The 23,512-nt window shown below is 45.8% G+C and overlaps 1 protein-coding gene across 1 annotated transcript in view; it reads left to right on the forward strand.

Annotated features, from left to right (window-relative positions):
* ST3GAL2 (ST3 beta-galactoside alpha-2,3-sialyltransferase 2) overlaps positions 1-23,512 on the forward strand; it is a 31,558-nt gene that overhangs the window by 2,367 nt on the left and 5,679 nt on the right. The window contains exons 2-4 of the mRNA XM_087729562.1: positions 14,949-16,039; positions 20,500-20,693; positions 23,276-23,455. Coding sequence (XP_087585688.1) covers positions 15,710-16,039; positions 20,500-20,693; positions 23,276-23,455 — 704 coding nt within the window. The 5' untranslated portion in view covers positions 14,949-15,709. The remainder of the gene's footprint in view (positions 1-14,948; positions 16,040-20,499; positions 20,694-23,275; positions 23,456-23,512) is intronic.

Raw genomic sequence — 23,512 nt, forward strand, 5'->3', positions numbered from 1 at the left:
CTGCCTGAAACACACACACACACACACACAGGGATGGAGAGACATCGTACCAGGAACATCTTTCCGGCCTAACGGCCAGGACTCACTATGCAGCCTCATGAACTATGTGAGCCAGTTACTCCCACACCTGCCCCTTCTCTCCCCTATGCCATGCAGCTTGTAACTTTCGATTCCCCGTCTCCCCTCCCTCTGCTAGGTTGTAACTTTCTATTCCCCCTTTGCCCACCCTTTGCCATGATGTGGTTTTCTATTGGTTTATTTGTAGAATGCTGTGAACTTTTCATTAGTTTACTTGTACCATGTGTGATTATATATGCCTTTTGATACACTCCTTTTTGATGACGCTGTAACTAACTTATCTAATAAAAGAGGTCTTCGAAGTTCATTCGAAGCTCGCTCATCCCGAGGATTTCTGCCTGGTGTTTTCCTTTCAATTCGGCCAAGGACACATGAGCGGCCCTCCAGTGTGGCACAACGCCGCAACTGGTGACCCTGATGTGATCTCGCTGACCGAGCTCGTCGTCTCATTCGTCTCTCTTGGCACCCCCGTGCTCACTGGCGAAGGAATGCCTCTTGCATACCAGGACCGGCCATCGCAGACGGAGCATCCTCCCAGAATCGTGAGTTATGGGGGCAGAATTCTCTAAGCCCCAGATTGCGCAAAAGCATGAGCGGCCCATCAGGAGCGTAAAAGCCGCACAACCTCAGGTCCAAAAGGGCGAGGGTTGCATCCTGAAACCCTGACCTGTTTTTCACCTTTGCGGCAGGCTCTGCTAGTTCAAAGATGAGATCCTGAAGCCCAGAGGCTCCTCTTCGGAGCCACAGCAGAAACACCCCCTTTTGCCCCCCCCTCCCGTGAATTGGATGCTCAAGGGAGGTGGTGCATATCTGAGGATGACTGAAGCTTCCATCATTCACCTTATTTTTAATGATGAAGAATGTGAATCCAAGTTAAAATAATCAAATAATCAAAGTAACAAAATTAGTATTTAAGTTTAATGCCTCACCTCCTTTGATTTCTGTTTTGCAAATCTTTTTGTACCAGAGTTTCCTTTGGGGTTTCTTGCCCTGCGGGGATTTTCATATCTGTCTTGGTGGAGAAAATAAGGCTCTGCTCCTGTAGAGCCAAGCTGGAGCATGGTGGGGTGGGCTGGAGGAGAAGGAGGGCCTTCCTCTTCCTTCTGGCCCTGGTGGGATCCAGCTAGACTGGAGGGGGGCAATGAGCTTCCTCCCCATCCAGAGGCCCTGGTGGAACGCACAAATCCCATGTTCCCCCTTCTTGACAGCCTGGGGGGAATTTCCTGTTGCCAGGGGCAACCAGCAAATACAAAGCTGGGCCCTGCGTGGTTGTCTCTGTTATTTTGTACAGCAGAATTAGTGAATTCTTAATTCTCCTTTGGATTGTGCACAATCTTCTTTTCTTTGCCACCCAAAGGTGCTACTATTCCTATAGCTGATTTTGGAACCATCATTATTTTCAAATAAATGTGTTGTGGCTTTAGCTCTGTCATGAACCTTGTGCTTCTTTCCATTCACTTTGGCACCTTCCTAACCATTGGAAGTGTGGGCGGGTGGAACCCCTCCCATGAGCCACAGTCCTTGCCTCTCCATTGATGCAGAAAAAGTATGCCAGCAAGCAGCCTTCCCCTTTCCCATGACTGGGTGTTCCTTCTTCATGCTCAGCACTAAAGCAGGGACCAAAGGAGAGTCTCTTATGGTCCCACTGTCCCATTGGACAATGTTTGGATGGATGAGGCTGACCTTTGGTATCCAAACCCATCTTGTCCTGGGACCGAGCCTTGCCTCCTTTTTTCCTCCTGATTTTCTAATTCATAATCAGAAAAGGATAATGCATTTCTTGTTCAATCATAGGTGGCTTCTAAGTCACAGAAGTAATACAACCATCATTTTTAGCCCCTTTTAGTACTGTAGGATGTTTGATTTTTGTTTTGTGTTGGGTTGCTCTTCTCCTTCAATTGTAACATTTATGGCTTATGCCAATAGTAAAACACTTGCAAAGTCACAGAAGACCTTTGGCACTGAAAGCCATGCTCTTTACCTCACCAAGTCAGATAGGAATAGGGCAAGGGAATTCGTCACCTTGGGGGGGGGGCAAGGGGGCTAGCCCAGGTAGGGAGAGCTGTTGGTGTGACTAGAGGTAGCACAAGTTCTGGTAGGAAAGTCTGTCTCCACTTCAAGGCTGCCAGGACCTACAAGAGCTGGGAGGAACCCACCTTCCCACCTTCAGACAATACAGGTGGTCCTCAACTTACAACAGTTCACTTAGTGACCACTCAGAGTTACAACGGCACAGAAAAAAGTGACTTATGGCACGTTTTTCACACCTACAACCCACACACCCCATTAAAGTTAGGCAAGTCCTCTGAAGATGGCCTGCACTGGATAGAAGCAATACAGTGAAAGTTGGGTAAACCAGGAGCAGATTTGATTCAAGCAATACGCACGTGCATCAAAATATTTTTAAAAATGTGATACTTTGCCGTCTTTAACACCGAACGTATTCTGGTTATTAGGATAAACTATAAGGCTGTACTTCCTGGTGGTGATGGTTCCAAGTAATGAACCCAATTGAATCAGGACTCTTGAGGCTTCAGTCAGGCTCAAAAGACCTTTTATTGAGTACATCATATTGGCATGTAGAAAGGTGAAGCTACTATCTGTACATAATTCCTGGGCTTTAAGGATAGTTAAAAGAATAGAAACTTCCCACCCACCCCCCATCAGGTCACATCAGCAGTTTCTCCCTGGGTCTCAGCAGATGTTACTTGCCATGACCTTGGTTCTCCCACTGAGGCCGGCCAATGTTTTGTCTAGCAGGTTAAGGCACCACGTTCCAATACCTTCTGACTCCCCCCCCCTTCTCCCAAGAATGACGACTTAGAAAGGAAGCGAAAGGAAGAAGGAAGCACGGCCAAAGTCTTTTCAAGGATTGACACCTGGTTTTACAATCAGGAAATGCGGGAGGGGGGAATCTGGTTCCCCCATTCCCAGGAGCAGTATACCCTCAGGGTCCAATGGATTCCCTCGTCTATAACTGTCCAAAAGTGCTAAGGCACTTTTGTTGCATCTAGGACAACTTGCCGCAACCAATGGCCAACTTGCCACGGGACAAGAGTTACACTCATAGCAAAGAAATGGTGGAGGAGAATCATTAAAGAGAGGATGCAAAAGGAGGGACAAAATAAAATGTGAATGAGAAAAATTAAAATTATTTTAAATCATTAACTAAAACTGTCAAATTGTCCTGCAGTGCGGTGTCCTGTGGCGAGTTGACTGTAGCAAATTGGCAACGGCAATTTGTCCCCTTCTGACTTTTGTTTCAGAGGACATTGCAGTCGTAAGATCTCCCAAGAGTAGCAAGAATTTTTATTGCCTAATTAATTGTTGTTATTGTTTTTTTTATGGATGCTGTGGTTGTATACTGCAAGCTGCTTAGAAACGCAGATGAGTGGACGGTCTTAGGGGTTCAGTTGCTCCCAGAAAACGCTGAATGGCTTGGGGGGGGGGGGTACCTGTTCTTGTTTGAACAGTTCAAGAGGGGTGCATTGGGTTCTCCCACTATACGAGATTAAGGGGGCCTGGAAGCGAGTCTGACCCCAACAGATGAAGACACCCCCCCACACTACTCCTGTTACCCGGGCAGCACGAAGTCCTGGCATTGGTCAGCCTTTCCTGCAAGGGGTAAACTGTCTTTCTTCTGCTCCTTGAGACACACAGTTTATTGGTCCTTGATCCTCCTGACTCTTCTTGGAAATGGGGTCAGGAATGTGTTTTAGTAAATAAAAATAAATAAAACGATCATATAAAAAAAGGATAAGAGGGTCTTACTAGTTACAAATGCCTAAAGTTACTTCTTGGAGGGGACATGGAAGCCCTCCAGACGTCAAATGTGAGCAGAGGTCCCAGGCGGGGCAAGGCCAGAGCCTAACATTGGCCTCCTTGCTGGCTGGCTGACTACCAGGGAGGCAGAGGAGTGGTGGATTGGGCCCTTTGCAGATTGCTGCCCAACCAGGTGCAGCTGAGTCATTCTGCTCTTTCTTTGCCACCCTAGCCAATATTTGCCTTTCCTTTAGTTTGAGCATTTGCAGGACCATTTTTTTTATTCCTGGAGAACCCTACCAACCATGGCTTGTTTGTGGCTCCTCTGCATTGTGGGGCATTTGTCCAGAGCTCCCCCAGCTCCTTGTCCCCTTGGCTGAGGGGCAGAGTTGGTCACTTGTGCCAGAAGTGGAGGAAGCTTCATCCTTCAGCGCTGCCTTTTTCTCCACGAACCCTCGACAATGACTCTAAGGAGGCTTCTTTCATTCCTTTTGGGCAATAGCCTGACCAAATGTCAGCCTGTCTTCTGGCAACATCATCTCTTTCCAGCTGTCATTCATGTAGGTGTTTATTTAGACTGTTCTGCCCCTCCCTTCATGGCTGCTTGGCCCACCTCCATTGTCCTCAGGGAGCAAACATGTCCTGGCAGCCATTTATTCCTCTTTGGGTTTCTATACAAGTCCAAAGGGCTTCAGTGGAAGAGAGGCTGTGGATTGGTGAGATGCCTTGCAGAAATATTTTCAAGTATAGGTTAAAATCCAGGAGTAACAATGAACCCAGCAAGGTGGCGTCTCTCCTGTTGTTTGGCACAGGAGAAACTAGTTGCTAGAAGTTCCTCCCAGTGAGATCCTTCTGAAAATAAATGATGAAGAGGAACTGACCAAATTTGCAGATGACAATAAACTGGCAGGAATAGCCATCACCCAGAAGACAAGCTCAGAATGCAAAAGGATCTTGACAGATTTGAACAATGGGCCCTATCCAACAACATGAATTTTAATGTGGGCGGGAAGCAAGGTTTTACATCTGGGCAGGAAAAACCAAAGGTACAGATTAGGTGAGACCTGGCTCAAAAACTAACTGTGAGGGACCCTGGAGTCGTAGTGGACAATCACTTAAACATGAGCCAGCAGTCTGTGGCAGCAGCCAAAAAAGCTAATACAATCCTTGGTTGTATAAGCAGGCATAGAATCTCAATCATGTGAAGTATTAATACTGTTTTATAAAGCCTTAGTAAGGCCACCCCTGGGATACTGCATCCACTTTTGGTCACCATATTACAAAAACGATGTTGAGACTTTGGAAAAAGTGCAAAGAGCAACTAAGATGACTAGTTGCCTGGAGACAAAAACATGAATTACGGTTGCAGAAATTGAGTATGGCTAGTCTAGAGAAGGGACATGGTGGCTCGGTGGCTCAGATGCTGAGGTTGTCTATCAGAAAGGTTGGCAGTTCAAATCCCTAGCACCGCATAACAGAGTGAGCTCCCATTACTTGTCCCAGCTTCTGCCAAACCAGCGGTTCAAAAGCATGTAAAAATGCAAGTAGAAAAATAGGAACCACCTTAGGTGAGAAGGTAATAGCTTTCCTTGCGCCTTCGGCATTTAGTCATGCCAGCCACATGACCACCAAGACAAACTTCCGGTTGGTCCATTGGGTCTGTTTTTCACCCTCTCTAGGCTCCGGAGGCTTTCCTGAAGCCTGAGGAGGGCGAAAACGGCCTCACCTGGCCCTCCGGAAGGCCGAAAATCAGTGTACGGCAGAACTGAGGGCTACCATGCTGGCAAATATGGCTCCACCTGCCATAGGTTTGCCATTGGGGCCCTAGGCCACTTCAGATAGATGGCTGTCCAATTTCTTCTTACAAACTTCCAATGATGAAGCACCCACAATTTCTGAAGCTGTTCCACTGAGGCTCTCCTGAAGCCTGGGGAGGGTGAAAAGCAGCCCAACGGGCAAACCGGAAAGCGCTTGGGGCCCTGATTGAGGAGGGCTCTAGAGTCAAGGGAGCCAGCCTTCCCTGCTCTTGCAGCTCTGCAAAGGCAAGTAGGAGCCCCAAGTGGCTACCTGGATGGCCCTCTCCCCACACCCCGGTTCTGCTCTTTACAGAGAGGCCATGTGGCTGCAGAAGGCTTGCTCCATGCGGCTGCCTGCTGGCTTGGATAACCAAGGATTCCTTGCCCCTGGTCTATCGGCTACAGGGCTTCCAAGCTCCAACACCAACAAGTCAAAATGTGCATCCTGACTTTTGTAAGAAACTGAAATGGCATTGAACACATAATGCTGGTTCAGTGCATAAGGCATTGAACCACGTACTTTTTAGAGTCGTACCCCGCCTTCCCTTCAGGTGCTGAAGGCCGCTTAAATCCCTCCACAGCTTTGGTTTCTCAGATCATCCAGAGCCCCCCCCCCCCTCCTCTTGCCAGTCAAACCCAGCAGTCTGCATATAACGGGCCTCTGCCACTCAACAAGCACCCTGGCTCCTTCAGGCCCCTGGCATCCGTCGGGCACAGCTTCCTCTCCTGTCTTTGCCACCATATGACGATGGGCAGGCCTGTGCCAGCTGCTGAAGTTTCTAGGGAAGACTCTCCTGCTTGGTTCCCCTCTTTGGAAAATGACCTCTGGCTACCAATTTGCCTTGGTGCATTGTTTTTCAAGGGCAAACAGGGCAGGGAATGATGGAGAAGCCAGTCCCTTCTCCTCTCACAGTCCTGGGAAACCCTTGGCATGGCACTGTGCCAGCCCCCTCACTTTGGAACGGATGCTTGCACCCAATTTGAGCATGTCACAGCCTTGGGCTTATGAGGAGAGGAATAGCGGGGTTCCCAGGCAGGGTCTGGAGAGGGCTTGAATGGACCAAACCAGGGAGGAAGGGACCCCATCTTGGAGCAGGAGGATATGGGAAGAGGGTCAATCTGCTGGTCCGCGAGAATCGCAGGCCACAAAGGTGGTTGCAGCCACAGGCCAGTGCTAGCCCGAGGGTGGGCTGCCTTGCAGGCCGTGGGCAGAATCCCCTCCATGGTGCGTCTGTTGGAGTTGGGTGGAACGTGGCCTTGGCTCCTGGCTTGCGCACAGCTGGCCAGGAATAAAAGCCCTTTTGTGCTTTTTTTCTGCAGGCAGTTAATTAAACGGATGCTGACTGAGAGGCTGCAGCCCTATTAATTGGATAAATCAGCCGGTCTGACATGCAGGGAAGTTCCGAGAATACACACACACACGCACGCATGCACGCACGCACACACACACACACACGAATGTCCTTGGATGCATTGCTCCCGCAGAAGGGACCCCAGGTGGACCTGCCAGGGGAAAGCCTGGAGCCTCAGAGGGGTTGTATGGTATCCAGGGCAGGCTTTCTACTCGCTCTCTCGCTCTTCTCACCTTTCAGCTCTGCCCAGCAACCCTCGGCTGTTGGTGTGGAGTCTTTCACCCACCCCGGTCCAAATGAAGCGCAAAGCAGCCTGCAAGAAGGCAGACTCAGTTTGGGGGGGGGGGCTCACAGGAACCTTTCTGCTCCTGGTGGGTTTTGAAAGAGCATCTGCAGACCCCCCTGTGGACTGGGGAGGGGCAGTGGGGGAGCAGAAGCAGCACATGGCAGGAAGGGGCCTGCTGTCTGAAGGCAACTGGAGGGGGAGCATCTCCGCTAAAAGGCCAGCCAGCGGGATGGGGGGGGGGCACCCAACTTTTAACCAAGAAAAACTATTATGAATAGATTTCAGCTACACTTCCAGATCATGGGCCCTATCTAACAAAATGAAATTCAATATAGAGAAAAGTAAAGTCCTGCACTTAGGTAAGAAAACTCCAAAAGGACACATATAGACTGGGAGAAACCAGGCTTAATAGCAGTGACTGTGAGGGGGAACTTGGAGTCTTAGTGGACAAGCAGCTAAATAGGAGCCAGCCATGTCCAGCGGCAGCCAAAAAAGCCAATGCAATCCAAATTTGCATTAACAGAGGGATACAATTGAAATCAAGGGAGGTACTAATACCACTCTATAAAGCCTTAGTAAGACCACACCTAGAGTACTGCATCAAGTTTTGGTCACCACACTATAAAAAAGATGTTGAGACTCTATTCAAATGTTTTATTTTCATTTTTTCATTTTCATTTCATACAGTCACATATATACTGTGCATGATTGGGGCCATATAACATTGGGCAATAAACACAGCCATCCTTGTACTCCCCAAAATACAAAACCAATATACCACTTCAACCCTCCATACACCCTTTCTTACTCCCCCCTCCAACTTTCCTTTCTCCCCTCCAACATTCCCCTCTCCTACTTCCCCTCCCCCTCTGTCACTCCTTTCTCCCCCTCCCTTCCATCTCACCCTCCTTCCGATCCTCTCTCCCACCCTCTCTACCCTTCCCTCTTCTTTCCCTCTGCTCCTCACTTCAGTGTATTTCTACTATCTATCGATGTATTCAGCTTCTTATTTTTATACTAAAATTAAAAAAGCAACAGTATACAAGTGCAATCATGTTACTTTAAAATCTGGCACATACTATATTTCCCCCCTCCCCCTATGACCCTATGACCCCACCTCCCTTCCCCCCTCCCGACTTCCCAGAGCCCGTACACGGTATAGCTTTTTATCAAACACAGTCTGAGATGTATTAAAACCAAGAAAGTTGGGGGGGGGGGGGAATAATAATAAAGAAAAAAAAAAGGAGAAAAGAAAAAAGAAAGAGAAGAAAAAAAGTCAGTAAAATCTCTGCGTTGAACTCAGCTTCTTACCATTACACAAACTTTAAGCAGTTTACATTGTTCCTAATCTTAATTGTTTAATTACCTGCAGGTTTTCCCCAGAAGTTATTTGTTGATTCAGCTTTTGCCTGTACTCTTCTCTAGCTAGGGGCCTTATCTCTTTATCTAAGTATCTGTCTGTTTCTAAACCCTTAATTTTGTCCCCTTTGTGCCTCCTTCCTCTATAACACAATTTAGATACATTTCAAATTTTTCTTTTGGTATCCTCTTCCAACTCTTTTCATTTTTACCCTTGTTTCTGTCTATATATATATTTTTTTGTATTCATTAGTACACCTCTCATATATGCTTTACTTACATCTCCTACAAATTCCCTGAATATACCCTTATTCATATTCAGAACAAAGTATTCAGATAGCAATTTTTTACAATCATTAATATACTTTTCATATCAAAATAAACTCCCATTCGACCTCCAAGACCTTCTTGCCTGCACTACCCTTCCCAATTCCGTCCAGACTGGGTTATGATCCGAGAGAACCCTCGCCGCAATCTTTGTCTTCTTCACCCTAGAAGATAAATCATTAGTGATTTGTATAAAATTCAAAGTTGTCCATCAAGTCTTTTTCCCTTCTAGAATTAAGTCTAATGCGATATATCTTCCAAAGGGATCTGCTTCAGTTCACTCAGCCTTAATGTCTTTTCTTAAGTATACAACTATACCATTTTTCTTTTGCGTAGCAGAGGTCACAAAATATTGCCCAAGTTCGAGGTTGAACAGATATTTTGGATCAGTTAATTTAATATGAATTTCTTGCAGACAAGTTATTTCGTTCTTGAACTGTTTGAAATAGTAAAATATTTTCTTTCTCTTCTGTAAAGAGTTCAGACATAACTCCTTGATCAATGGCCGATGATTATTGAGGTTGTTGCAATCTGCCTTGTTTTCCCATTCGTCTGGTAGTCGTACGGCTAGGTCCTTGTTCTCTGGTCCCTTGCCCTTCTGGAAGGAGGAAATGGTGCTTTCTGTCTGGTAGTTGTGTGATTTGCTGTTTATCTTGTCTTTCTCGTAATCTTTCTCCAGATCCAGATGATTCAGGGTGTCCCACCTTCAGGATCTTGTGATAAAAATCTCGGGCTTCCCATACAGAGTTGAGACGATATTTTTGCTTATCAAATGTAATTATAATACCAAATGGCACATCCCATCTATACTGTATCTGACGGTTTCTGAGTTCTTCCACTAGAAAAGCATAATCTCTCCTGGCTCTTAGCATTTGGGGTGGTATTTCTTTCAAGACAATCAAGTCCTGTCTGCCAATTTGTAGCCTGGTATTATAAGACTCTTGTAGTATCACGTTTCTAGACTCTCTTGTAGTAAAATATATAATTACATCTCGAGGAAGTTGTCGCTGTTTTGCCGCCCAAGAGTTAATGCGATAAATTTTTTCGATCTGCCAGTCAAAGTTGATCCCCGGTCTTCCCACCAGATGATTAAAGGCCTCTGAGAAAGTCTGCTTCAAGTTCTCCTGTTCGTTTTCACGCAGCCCCCTGACTCTTAATGCAAGCTCCATCTGTTTGTAGTGTATCATAACAATTTGTTTTTCTGCGTTTTCAACTTTTTGTTGCATCACTTCAATTTTGGATGTCAAGTTAGTGTTGGCTTCCTCAAGAACCTCTAGCTTATCTTCCATTCCAGCAACATATTCTGTCAATACAGTTACAAGTCCCACCATATCGTCCTTTGTTTTGGCAATCCTAGTATCAAGCTTATCACATAAGTCTGCATTAAGTTTCTTTATCTCCTCTCTAAATTCTCTAAGAGTCTCAAAAAAAAATTCTTTCATTAGTAAATCTCCAGTAGGGGGCGTAGAGGGTGAGAGCTGCAACTTTGTGCCAAGTGCGTGAGGTGTATTCCTAAAAGGACGTCTCCCCGACTTTGATTTTGATGCCATTATTTATTTTCTTCAAACAATTATTCAACAATTATTCAAACTCTGCTGGCCCGTTGTGTAGCTTGCGAGAGAAGAAAGTATTAGGTCCCCCGTTTATTTGTTCTTAGAAGTTTTTCAAAAGGTTTCAGAAAAGAGCATTGTAACAAAGCAAGTTTCAAAAGATTAGCATTGTAATGAAACAATTCATATTCATCTCTGCTTAGAATGTCTCTATATTAACAAGGAGGCTTTTACAGCTTTTAAAAGTTGATAAGAAAAAAAAATCTTGGTAAGTCTTCAAAGAAACAAAACTAATTAGTCAGAGAATGCCATCTGGCTGTTCTTTTGATCTTTCTCTCTGTCGGACAGTTAAGAATGTGGCATCCGCCATTTTAGGAGCTTATTTTTTTAGAAACCCGATGCACAAAGAAAGCTCTTTCTTTTTTTAAATAAAAATTAAAAAAAAGGGGACAGATAAAGTTCTCGGGTATGGACTCTGCTTGTATTAATCTCAAATAGATATATCAAAAATTGTCCTAAGCGGGGGTTCCTTACTTTGCGCCGTGGTGGTTACGGCAGAAGTTCCTGGCTCGGAGGTGTGATTCAGCCTTCGGTAGGCCCCCCTTCCGTTCGCAGCAAAGAAAAAAGCTGCAAACTTCAAAGAAAAGCTCTTGCCAGCTGGATCTCTCTCTCATCTTCTTTGCCTGAAGAATGAGTTTATCTACCAGGTATTTAGGCAGATAACGCAGCCAGGAACCCGGGGGCAGCTCGTTAAGCCACCGCCATCAGCAAGGTCCCGCCCCGGAAGTCAAAAAAGATGTTGAGACTCTAAAAAAGGGCAGAGCAACCATGATGATTAGGGGACTGGAGAGTAAAACATATGAATGGTCACAGGTACCGGGTATGGCTAGTCTAGTGGGAGACTAGCTACCAGAGACATGGTAGCAGTGTTCCAATATTTGAGGGGCTGCCACAGAGAAGAAAGGGGTCAACCTGTTTCCCCAGGAACATGAAGTCCAGACAAGGAATCATGGATGGAAACTGACCAAGGAGAGATTCAACCTAGAAATAAGGAGGAACTTTCTGTCAGTGAGAACAATCAACTGATGGAACAGAAGTGGGAGCTTCATCACTTGAGACTTTCAAGAAGAGATTGAACTGCCATCTGTCAAAAGTGATAAAGGGTCTCCTGCTTGAGCTGGGGGTTGGACTAGATGACCTATAAGGTCCCTTCCAACTCCGACAGATTAACAATATGTTAAATCATTGAATCACAGGATTCTCCTATAACTGATGGGATCACAAGATTCTCTTGGCATTAAGGAGTACAATTCATTGTGTAGCCCTCAATGGAACCGCAGCTGCATGGAGAGAAGCATACAGTGGGCTACTCTGTCTGCCTTTGACCCAGAACTCTTCAACATCTTCATAAACTATTTAAATGAGTTAGCAGGGGAACTTATCAAATTTGCAGATGACACCAAGCTGGGGCGAATGGAGGATAGACTCAGACTTGAAAACTGGGCCTCATCTAACAAAATGAAATTCCACCTAGAGAAAGTAAGGTTCTACACTTGGGCAGGAAAAACCACAGGCACAATTATAGATTAAGCGGTACCTGACTCAACAGCAATACCTTTGGGGGGAATCTTGGTGTCCTCTGTGGATGAACATGTAGTAAATATGAGCCAGCCGTGTGCTGCAGCTGCCGAAAAAGCCAAAGCAGTTCATACACACTATTTTTATAATGCCTTTGTAAGATCACACTTGGAATATTGCATCCAGTTTTAGTATTTTTAATAGCTGTCAGTCAATTTGTCTTTTAAAAAAAAACAGTTATTTTCCAGGAAGAACAATCCAGTCTTCCTCCTATAACATCTAGAAAGAAAGAACGGAGACCTGTTGAGGTATATAATGTATAATTGTAGCCAGTATAACATTAGTCATAAAGTCATAAAATGGGGCAAAACTCACAACAAACTTCACACTTAGCAACATAAATTCTGGACTCAATTGTGATCAGAAGTCAAGGACCAGCTGTACCTGCGGACGGTCTCCCTGACACAAAGGGAGGATTTGGCAGAAGCTTAAATTTTAGGCTTGTCTCTCCTGTTATTTTGAGGCCAGGGGTTTTGGGCTACCCATTTTTTTTACCTGACCTCTGCTCCAGTTCTCTCTGGCCTGAGACCCCCGTCTCTCCAGCCTTTACACCGGGGGGTCAAACGCCATTTCATTGAGGGCCACATCAGGGTTGTGTTTGACCTGGGGGGGGGGGTTGTTTGGGTGTGATCAGGATGGGTGTCGCCAGCTCGATGTCACTCATGTCGAGGGCACCTGTGATGGCCAAGTGCTAAGGCAGGACTTCCCTCAGGCCCTCCCTCCCTCTCATTATAAACTCCCTCCCCTCTTTATTTTCCTTTCTTCTTCATCTCTTTCCTTCTCTTTCTTTGTGTTTCATTCCTCCTTTTGTTTTGTTTTTCGTTTGTTTTGATAGCTCTCTGCCAGGAAAAATGGAGCTGGTGGGGTGCGTTTTTGGCCTGGATGGCCTCCTGCAACCCTCTGCCAGTGAACACAGAGCTTGGGGGCAGTGCGTGGCTCCCCACGCTCAGTTTTCTTTGGTAGAGGACTGCAGGAGGCTGTCCCAGATGAAAATAGGGCCTGGGAAGGCTGCGTGCGGTGCTCCCGAGCTCTGTTTTCGGTGTCAGAGATACTGTGGGCTGGTCTTTTGCTGATTCCGGGGAGGCCTCACTGGCAGATCTAAGCACCCTATGGGCCGTATCCGGGCTGCAGGCCTTGAGTTTGACATCCCTGCTTTACACCATCCCAGAAAGGAGGAGGTGGGAAGAATTGTGAGTGGGCTTCACTAAGCAAGAACAGACCAGCATAGATACAACAGCATTTATTGACTCAAAACTGGGACCAATGAACTGCAGGCAAATCCCTCTAATTTATACTCTGAGCCCACAGGGCCTTAACCAATCGTAATACTTGAAAAAGCCCACCTAAATATGAATGCTCTAAGTTTCCCTCCAAAAGAGTTGAAGTTAACAATTGGGGCAGCCAAAGGTTCGTTTCACTTTAGCTGGGCTTTACGCAACTTATCTATTCAATATATAACAGGAAGGGCCCCCACGGACCCCATAGTCTGCTCCAAGGGCCCAGGAATGTGGCACTTTCAGAATCCCCCCCATCCAGTCAGAACTAATTAAGCTTCTTGGATGAGAAGCAAAACATTTTCTTCCTCGAGAAAAAAATATAGTCCAGTTACCTTTTGGGGAAAAAAACACCTTTGAGATAGCCATGACCTGGATGACTGAGGAACTCCATACAGTCATTGCTCCAAGTAATGCACCCATTGAAAGTAGAACTCCGAGCTAGGCTCCTCAAAGAACAATTTATTGGATACATCATATTAGCAAAACTGGTGAAAAATCACTCTGAAAGTTCCCGCGCTTTTCATCTAATTAAAAAGTGAAATTTCCATTTTCCCCTCAAGTCATCAGTCACATTGTCCAATAGGGATGCTGGCTGGTTGCTTGGTTACTCCACTCCTCCTCCCCCCAGCCACCTGCTACAATGTCCTTGGTTCCCACAGGAAAAGTTTTTGTTTTGACTACAAACCCCAGCTATCTATTCCCCCCCCCTCTCTGTTCCCTCTTCTGCCTTGTGGCAACCCTGAAGCCTCCAAAATGGCCTCAGCCAGGTTTGCTTCAGATTGAGCACCATGGACATTTGAGCAAAGAGGCAGGATTCTGGAGACCTGCAATGAAGTCCCCTTCCCCATTAGTGATGGGATGCTTACTTCAAACCCTCCTTTGCTCCTAAGGGGGCATCCTAGGAATTGGAAGTTCTGCCTCAGCGAGTCCGTCTTGATTCCCTAGCAGAAGCTGTGGGCACAAGGAAGCCCTTGGTGAGTTAGTTGGAACCAGGATTCCTGGGAGGAAGGAAAACAAGGAAATCTGACTGCTTTGCTAGGAAAAAAACGACTGGAGCCTTTGCGTTCTTCGCATGCAGATGGTGCTTTGCTAGTGGAATCTGGCGTTTTGAGGAAGGATTTACTATTTGGAACAATGTTAATCTTTGGAATTCCAAAATACTGCATGTATTTCTACTACAAGAGATTGGTTCCACTAAGAAAACCTGTCCATATGGGCTTTGGCAGGAGGCTTGATGTGTTCTGATGGGCTTATGCTGAAAATAAGAGGCGCTTTTCCTTGAAGCATGCCGGCAGCGCATCTTCTACATCGGGCCCACGGATGAGCAGGCAGCTGCCTGTGCTCCCGAGGGGAAGAAGGGGGTGCTGTGGGTGCCCAAGGCCAGAGGGCGGAAGGCACAGTTGGCTGCTGCTGCTCCTGCAGCCATTGAGGCACTGAGCTAGTGTTGATTTGACTTGTTGCCTGCTTCATTGTGTAATTGCGACCTTTCTCTCTCTTTCTCTGCCCCTCCCCTCCCTTCCCAGGTTCAGATTTTGGTTGAGCGCTTGCCAGAAGTATATTGAAGAGAGCAGCGCAAGGAAGTGCCATCCTGTAGCTCCATGTCTGGCAGATGCCACGCGAGGGAAGATGCTGCTGCACTGACTGGGCATTACCTGTGCCACCCAGAGGTGGGCGCCGCGGGCCAAGGGTGCATAGAGAGCCTGGCCCAGCCAGGAGACCTCACTCTGTGGCAGTGCTGCAGATGCGCTGCCCCCTCGTCAGCCCTGGGAAGCAGAGGGCCTCCTCAGAGGCGAGGTGTACCCATGGGGAAGGGCAGCAGCTCTCCACGTCCCAGCTGGGGGCCTCAAGGAGGCGGCTTCTTAAGCCCAAGGATGTCGGCAACGTGGCTCTGATAGTGGCTGCTCTCCCTCCCTCTGCGCAAGACCCAGCATCCTGAAGCTAGGAAGAAAAGGCAGAGGCCCCCAGTCGTCGTCACCCCCCCCCCCCGAATCACAGCAATCTCCAAAAGAAAAGGGTCTTCTCTGGACAGAGACATTTTCAAAACAAGTTTTATAAGAACTCAAAATGGCCAGGAGCCCCTGGGAGTTTTTCTTCTGCAGTTAAAGGTCTGATTCCTGAAGGCAGAGGGTCTCATGTGCTGGGTCCATCTCTGGTCTGGCTGTGGGACCTTCATGAGACTGAAGGGATAGTCCAGTCAAGTCCAACTCTTGGCCAGCCCTGCTCCCCCCTCCCCTTTTCCATTGGCGGCAGCTGTGTGGAGGGGGCCTTCTCCTTGGAGCCCACCATGAAGTTTTCCTTGCGCTTCTGGTTCCTCTCCACGGCATTCCTGCTTGTCTTCATCATGTCACTGCTCTTCACCTATTCGCACCACAGCATGGCCTATCTGGACCTCGGAGGGCTGAATGGGCTCCACCGGGTGAAACTGGTGCCCAGTTACGCCGGCATGCAGCACCTGAGCAAGGAGGGGCTCTTGGTGAAGAGCTGTGCCTGCCACCGGTGTGCCATGGAGTCCAGCGACACCGCCTGGTTTGACAGCCGCTTTGATGGCAACATCTCCCCGGTGTGGACCAAAGAGAACATGGACTTGCCTCTGGAGGTCCAGAGGTGGTGGATGGTGAGTCCTGCCCGTCTCTTTGCCCAGACAGAAGCAGCGACTAAGCTCCTGCAGGAAGGGCAAGCCCATGTCTCCTGCTTGGATAAAATCATCTCAGGAACTTTGCTGGGCAGTTTTGCAAATAATCCCCAAAGCCTTTGGACCTGCTCTGTGGCAAAAGCATGGCCAAACTTTTTTTCATTATTTAAGCTGTATGATGCTCTCCTGTCTGTCCGCCCCCCATTCTCCCTCAGTCCTTTGACACAAACACCCCTTGTGCACATAACAGACCCCTGAGCATTCCTGCCTTCTGTAATCAGCCAAATATTGCATCAAAATGCGCTCCAAGAGAATAAGTAAGGGTGAACAGAGTCTGGGGGAGAGGAAGCATCTTTGCTTCTGGAATTTGCAGCCCCTTGAGGACACAAAGGCAGGAGCTGGTTGGCTTTGCCTTAGGCTAATGCCTTCCTGGTTTTGGTTCCCGCCTCTGTCTTCCTATTGACAGCCACTTTGGTGAAGTGAGTGAAGGTGCTGGGCCAGGAATAAAGAGGCCCGAGTTCAAGTCCTCCCTTCAGCCTGAAGCTGGCTGCAGGAGTGCAGGGCGGTCACTCCCTCTTGGTCTTAGACAGGGAAGTCAAGAAAGAAAGCCCAGGCATCCTGAAGTGTGTTCTGCAGCTGCTCCGTTGGGGTCAAGATAGATGTGGAGGGTCAGAGTGCCACCATGACCACCACATCTGTCTTTCCCCAGACTTTTTGTCTCCAGCTGCTGGGGACCTCAGACTACGCCAGGACTTGACTGTGCCCCTTGTGGGATCATGTCACCCAGTCCATGCTCCCTGACAGCAGGAAGTCAGTGGACTCACCTGGGTGGCCATTTTTAAACATTGCTGAAATCTGAGGAAAAATATTTCTTGTTGGTCATGTATGAATAACACAACATGCTCTGCCTTCAAATACTCTTTTACAGCAGATTAATAATTCAGTAGAAAAGTACCATTAAAAACACAGGCAAAAGGCATTTCAGGACCATACAGGCTGTGAATTGCAACCCAAGTACCTGGGTATCTAGTCAAACTCAACTCGAAGGGCATAGTTGCAGTTGTAATGGTTAGATCAGATCAGTCAATTACATGAACATTTTGTCAGATTTAGTTTTGACAAATAATGAGCTTCATCAACATCGGGTTCAACCCTGTGAATTTAAGACGCAAGCTTAGTATTTGATGACTTCAAATTAAGTCCCTACTTCTGGGCCTGCAGGCGTCGCCTTCTAAAAAAGTAAGGGAACTAACTTCCTGATGGTCCCGCCCGGCTTCTTATTTTTGAGGAATTCTGGAAAATTGGTGAATTGCCAGGAAGGGGGAAGGCAGGTATCTAACACCTTCAAAGGGGGGAGGAGTTGTCATCATGTTGATGGTAGCTGCCCCCAAGTGAGCAGGTTGGAGGAGAAAAGCCCAGCCTCTTGCCACAGTTGCAAACGCAGCCTTCGTTCTTAGGCTGGAAAACTGTAAATGACCAGAACTTCCCAAGGGGACTCGGAAGGAAGGAGCCCTGCTGTGATGTTCTGGAATGACCTTTTGTTGTGAGGCTCCTAAACTTTGCTGAGTTTGCTGTCCAAGATGTGGCGTTTTGGGGCTGAGCCTGCCTCATTGCAGAGGCTGCACCGTGTCCCCTTTCTCACTTATTCTCATTCTCATTCTCTGTCTTATCACCCACCAGCCCTTCGCAGGCTGCCTCTTAACACGGATATGTGGAGCATACCCTGGAAGCCCAGGGGCGGAACTCTGGTGGGGCTCAGGGGAGACTATTATGTCCCAAAGTTGTTGAAACCTCAGAGTCATACTGTGGATGGGTGTGTGTGTGTCAAACAAATAAGTGTACCTCCGCAATTATTGTATCAGCAAATGTAACACTTTACCAATGTTCATTGGGGACGTGTGTCCACCTTCACACCAAGTTTCATCAAAACCTGTGATGCCGAGCAGGTCCCTTTTCTGAAAACAGACCACATATAATGGAATGACCCCCTTGGAGACTCACTGTTACCTCAGATTGGGGGGGGGGGGCAGCATTGCCTGCAAATGCCAGGTGGGGGGGGGGGAAGTCAGTGGATGGAAAACGGGGTGGGGGGGGTCTCTGGCTGCTACTTGTGAGCTATATAAAAAACTTTCCTCAATTTCATCAAGCATATCGTTTGGTTACAAACTTTTGTGCATCAGTTTTTACAATTAAAAATAAGATCACTGGTTATCCATCAAACATAACTAAATACATACTTATCATTGAGCATTATGTGTTCAGGTTACCGCTAATATTAATCATTCATAGAATATACAATACGTATAGTGTAGCATGTATAGTTCAACTCCAGAAGTAGTTTCCAAGCTAATCCAAGTAGTTATTGAACATTTCAATTCATATATATATATATATATATATATATATATATATATATATATATATATATATATATATAAGATTTTTACAACCCCTGGTAAGCCCCAATTATGGGAGGAAGCTAACTGCTTCCATCTTCTGTCAATCGGCTCGTCACAAGAGTCCATCACGACAGAAACCCAATATTTTTACTGTTGCCTTTGTTAAATAAAAAAACATTATATATATAGCCCAGGTTCAAATCCCAGTAAGGGTATGGCTAGCTGATGAGAGCTAAATAGCTTGAAATAGATCTATACTAGTCTCCCTTTATTTATTTATCAGCACAAATTAAAAAAAAACAATATATATATATATATATATATATATATATATATATATATATATATATATATATATATATATATATATATATATATATATATATATATATATTTGTGCTGATATATATAACAAAGGCAACAGTAAAAATATTGGGTTTCTGTCGTGATGGACTCTTGTGACGGTATGGCTAGCTGATGAGAGCTAAATAGCTTGAAATAGATCTATACTAGTCTCCCTTTATTTATTTACCAGCACAAATATAACACACACACACACACACACACACACAAATATATATATATTTATATATATATAAGATTTCTTTTACAACCCCCGGTATGCCCAAATATGGGAGGAAGATCACTACTTCCATTCTCTGTCCTTCGGCTCGTCACAAGAGACCATCCAGGCAGAAACCCAATATTACAATTATACATAGGATTCAAATCATCCCATTCTTGTACATTGAATACATTATTGTCCTTTGTATATCATATGATCAAGCACTCTATTTCATAGCAAAACAAAAACTTTCATAACAATGACTATAACTTTCTGGTAGTACATTAATAAACAATTTCATTTCCAGGTTTTTTTATCCAAGCATTGGTAAAACAAATCCCATACCTTATAAAATTGCTCATCCTCCTGTTCTCTAATTCCAAATGTAAGTCTACTCATCTCGGCACATTCAATTATCTTCCGAATAGTTTCCTCCTGTGTTGGTAATTTCTCATTTTTCCAATTTTTTGCAAATACAATTCTAGCAGTTGTTAAAACATTTGCAATCAAATATTTCAAGTCTTTATTGTATGTTTCTGGTATGATTCCCAATAGAAAAAGTCTATGTGTTTATGTATCATTTTCTCCAACCACATGTGAATTTTAGTCCAATTTCTTTTAGCTTCAGTACAAGTCCACCACATGTGGTAGTATGAACCTGGCGTCTGATGACATTTCCAGCATTTTTCGGATTTCTTCTTAGACATTCTTGCTATTCTCGTTGGGGATAAGTTCCACCTGTAAAACATCTTATACAAATTCTCTTTATATGCAGTTGACATTGTCATTTTATAGTTTTGAATCCACAGTTTTAGCCATTTCTCTAAGTCAATCCCATGCCCAAATTTTTTTTCCCAAGCTAACATAGTTTCTTTATCTTCCTGTAGTTTCACCTCTAATAGGTAGCTATAAAGTTTTTTAATTACTTTTTCATCAGTACCTGTTAAGATTTTATCTAATTCAGTCATTTTATCATAAAAACCCTCTATTTTCAATCTTCATTCTATCTAGAATGTATTTGCACATATGAATACTGATTAATTTCGATTCCTTCCTGTTTCAAATCTTGAATGGATTTAAGTTCACCCTCTGTATTTAATAGTTTAATAGTTCAGCATATCTAACCGTTTGTTCCTTTTTATATATTATTAAATATGAAAAGGCTTCAATGGTTGATATCCAGACTGGAATTTTTAAGTAATGTAATTTCTTAATCTTCTCCCAGTTTAATAACAAAGTCTCTCTTATATGTCTTCTAAAGTAACCATGTGCTTTGGTTCCCTTATACCATAAGAATGCATGCCATCCCAGCAGCAAGTCGTGATCCTCTAAGTTCAAAAGTCTAACATTTCTTAACATTATCCATTCCTTAATCCACATCAGACTTGTTGCCTGGTAATATAGCTCCCAGTCAGGTAAGTCAGCTAACCCTAACCTCAGACCTTTTCAACTGCTGCAAATAGTCCCACTTTTTCTAGATGTTGCAGCCCCAGTTCAAATCCCACAGCCTTCACGAAGTGTTGGAGAAGCTCTTCCAGATTGTTCCGGGAGAGGATCCGTACAGGTGCCGGGAATCCCCGTCCTGCCGGCGCTGTGCTGTCGTGGGCAACTCAGGGAACTTGCGAGGCTCCGGTTACGGCCAAGACATCAATAGACACGACTTCATTATGAGGTGAGGAGCAAAGTGGGGGAGGACCTGAGAACTGGGGGGGGGGGGAGGCAAGCAAGCAATTTGTGCAAGTGATCCATTTATCATGGTTTTCATTATGCTCTGTTGCCATCAGAATAATCTTAAAAGTGGATGCATCTATAAATATACTGATCCAAACAAAACAGGCCCAAAATAGGGTCCTCAGAAAGTTTTCCGAGTGTTGCATCCTAAGCCAAGCAGACTGGTTAGATGTTGTGTCCTTCAATCAGATGGGATAAACTCTTTTAGCAGATTTGATTCTCTAAATAGGTCAGCGTGAGTGGGTATGATAGCTGCTCCTAGATAGTTCTGGCTGAAGGCAGCAGAGTTGCGAACCAAACTGATCAATACAATTTGTTACCTACATCTGTCTAACAGCACCTGCAAACTTCAACAGTAGGCCAGGAGTCTAATCCAGGGTTGAGGAATTCACCAGCACGAGGTTCAGAGAGGGAACTAGCACGGAATAAACCACATTCCTTTCCTAGAAAGGAGACAACAAGCCAAGCAAGAACCATAAGGGGAAATCATAAAATAGACCTTTTCTGAAGACCAAACTTTCCTTGATCACACCACCCCCAGCGGCATCCTCTCCTGCCTTGGACTGGGGCCAACCCTTGGAAGGACAGCTGAAGGCATCTCCTGCACCTCACACACTTTTCCTTTCTTTCCTGGCTCTTTGGAGCCTTTAGATCAGGGATGACTAACCTTTTTGTCCTCGTGTGCCAAAAGCCTGCATGTATGCACAACAGTGCGTGTGTGCTCACACCCACAATACAATGTGGGTGTGACACCCCACCCCACCCCACCCTGTGCTCCCGTGCCCAGTTTTGGGTCCAAAGGTGGGGGGGGAATACCACGCGCCCCTGTGACCCATTTTGGGCCTAGCAGGCCTCCCTGAAGCCTCCTGGGAACAAAAACGGGCCATGACGAGGACACGCGGCACTCTCCCCACCCCCTGTGCATGCTTGTGCAAACCCCTGGGGCCCCCATGCATGCACACACGTCTCCCACATGCATGGCAGAGACCCAAGCCAGTGGGAGGCACATGTGCATGCGCAGTGGATCTTAGCTGGGTGAGATTTTGCATGTCCACGGAGAGGGCTCTGCATGGTACCTGTGGCCTGCGTGCCAAAGGTTCGCCATCACGGCTTTAGATGTTCTTCTTGGCCTCTTTTGGTGGTGTCATTTGTTTCAACACGAAACATTCAGTTTATCATCAGCCACAGTTCCAAGTAAAGAACTTTGTACTTGTTTCCCTTAAATTTCAGTCAATGACTTTTATCCATTTTCCAGCCATCAGGATCAATTTTATTTCTGTCTTCTAAGGAATTAAATGTCTCGCCCAATTTTATATTACTTCCATTATTCCTTGTCTGGCCTTCAGGCGCCTTGGAAGATAGCTTGACCCCTTTCTCCTCTCTGTGGGAGCCCCTCAAATATTGGAAGGCGGTTATCCTGTCTCCCCTGGTCCTTCTCTTCACCAGACTAGCCAGGCCAAGATCCTGAAACCATTCATTGTATGTTTTAGTCTCCAGTCCCCTAATCCTCTTGGTTGCTCTTCTCTGCACTCTTTCCAGAGTCTCAACATCTTTTTTATAGTGCAGTGACCAAAACTGGATGCAGAATTCTGGTTGTGGTCTTACTAGGGCTTTATAGAGTGGTATTAGTACCTCCCTTGATCTCAATTGTATCCCTCTGTTAATGCAATTTTAGATTGCATTGGCTTTTTTGGCTGCTGCTGGATACTGTTGGCTCCTATTTAGCTGCTTGTCCACTAAGACTCCAAGTTCCCACTCACAGTCACTGCTATTAAGCCTGGCTTCCCCCAGTCTATATATGTCCTTTTGGTTTTTCTTGCCTAAGACTTTGCCTTTCCCTACATTGAATTCCAACTGTTCTCTGCATTGAATTTCAATGTGATTCATTTGAAAATGTGATAAGCATTCCCATTCCAGTTCCTCATCCAAGCCATTAATAATCATGTTGGAGAACAATTGGGGCCATGCTTTTCAAGACATTACTTGATTAAAACATGAAATGTGGTTATTTCAGGTTTAAGACTGACCACCAAAGTGTGACATGTTCCTTTTTCCCCCCCGCCCCCACTTTTAGGCAGTCATGGGGAAAACATTCCTAACTATTCTCTCCATGGAGATTCTCATGGTTGCCCCAAAGGTGCTTTTTCAAAAGGCAGCTGAATTTTCTTGGGTTTTTTCCTTGAAAATGTTTTGCCTCTTGTCCAAGAAGCTTTTTGGGTTCCCTGAAGAAGTACTCGTGGATGAGAGATGAAGCATTTTCACAGAGAAAAAGACCAAGGAAGCCTTTTGAAGAGGCACCTTTGGAAAGTACTGAGCTAAATTTTAAAGCCGAACCTCTGAAAGTGTCAGAAGGTGGGAAATTCCGTTTAGCCACGTATTGCGTCATTGCTGTGCATTGTCTCGGGGACAAAAAAGAGCCCCAACCCTCTGCAGAGCAAGTGGGGAGGCCCAGGGTGGAGTGAGAGTCCGTCTTCTTCCTTTTAAGGATCAAGGCCTGAAGAAACATCCTTTTCCCTCCGACAGAATGAACCAGGCACCTACAGTGGGCTTTGAGGCAGACGTTGGCAGCAGGACAACCCATCATTTCATGTACCCTGAGAGTGCCAGAAACTTGCCTGCCAACGTCAGCTTTGTCCTGGTGCCCTTCAAAGCCTTGGACCTGCTGTGGATCGCCAGCGCCCTCTCCACAGGCCAGATCCGGTTGTAGGTATCTCTGGGGGAAGCTGATTTGAGGAGGAGGGGGAACTGGGTATTTGGGGG

The sequence above is a fragment of the Thamnophis sirtalis genome, unplaced genomic scaffold (genome assembly GCF_051295495.1).
Source record: "Thamnophis sirtalis isolate CommonGarterSnake01/CBP01778 unplaced genomic scaffold, rThaSir2_p1.2 scaffold_14, whole genome shotgun sequence".
Taxonomy (NCBI): domain Eukaryota; kingdom Metazoa; phylum Chordata; class Lepidosauria; order Squamata; family Natricidae; genus Thamnophis; species Thamnophis sirtalis.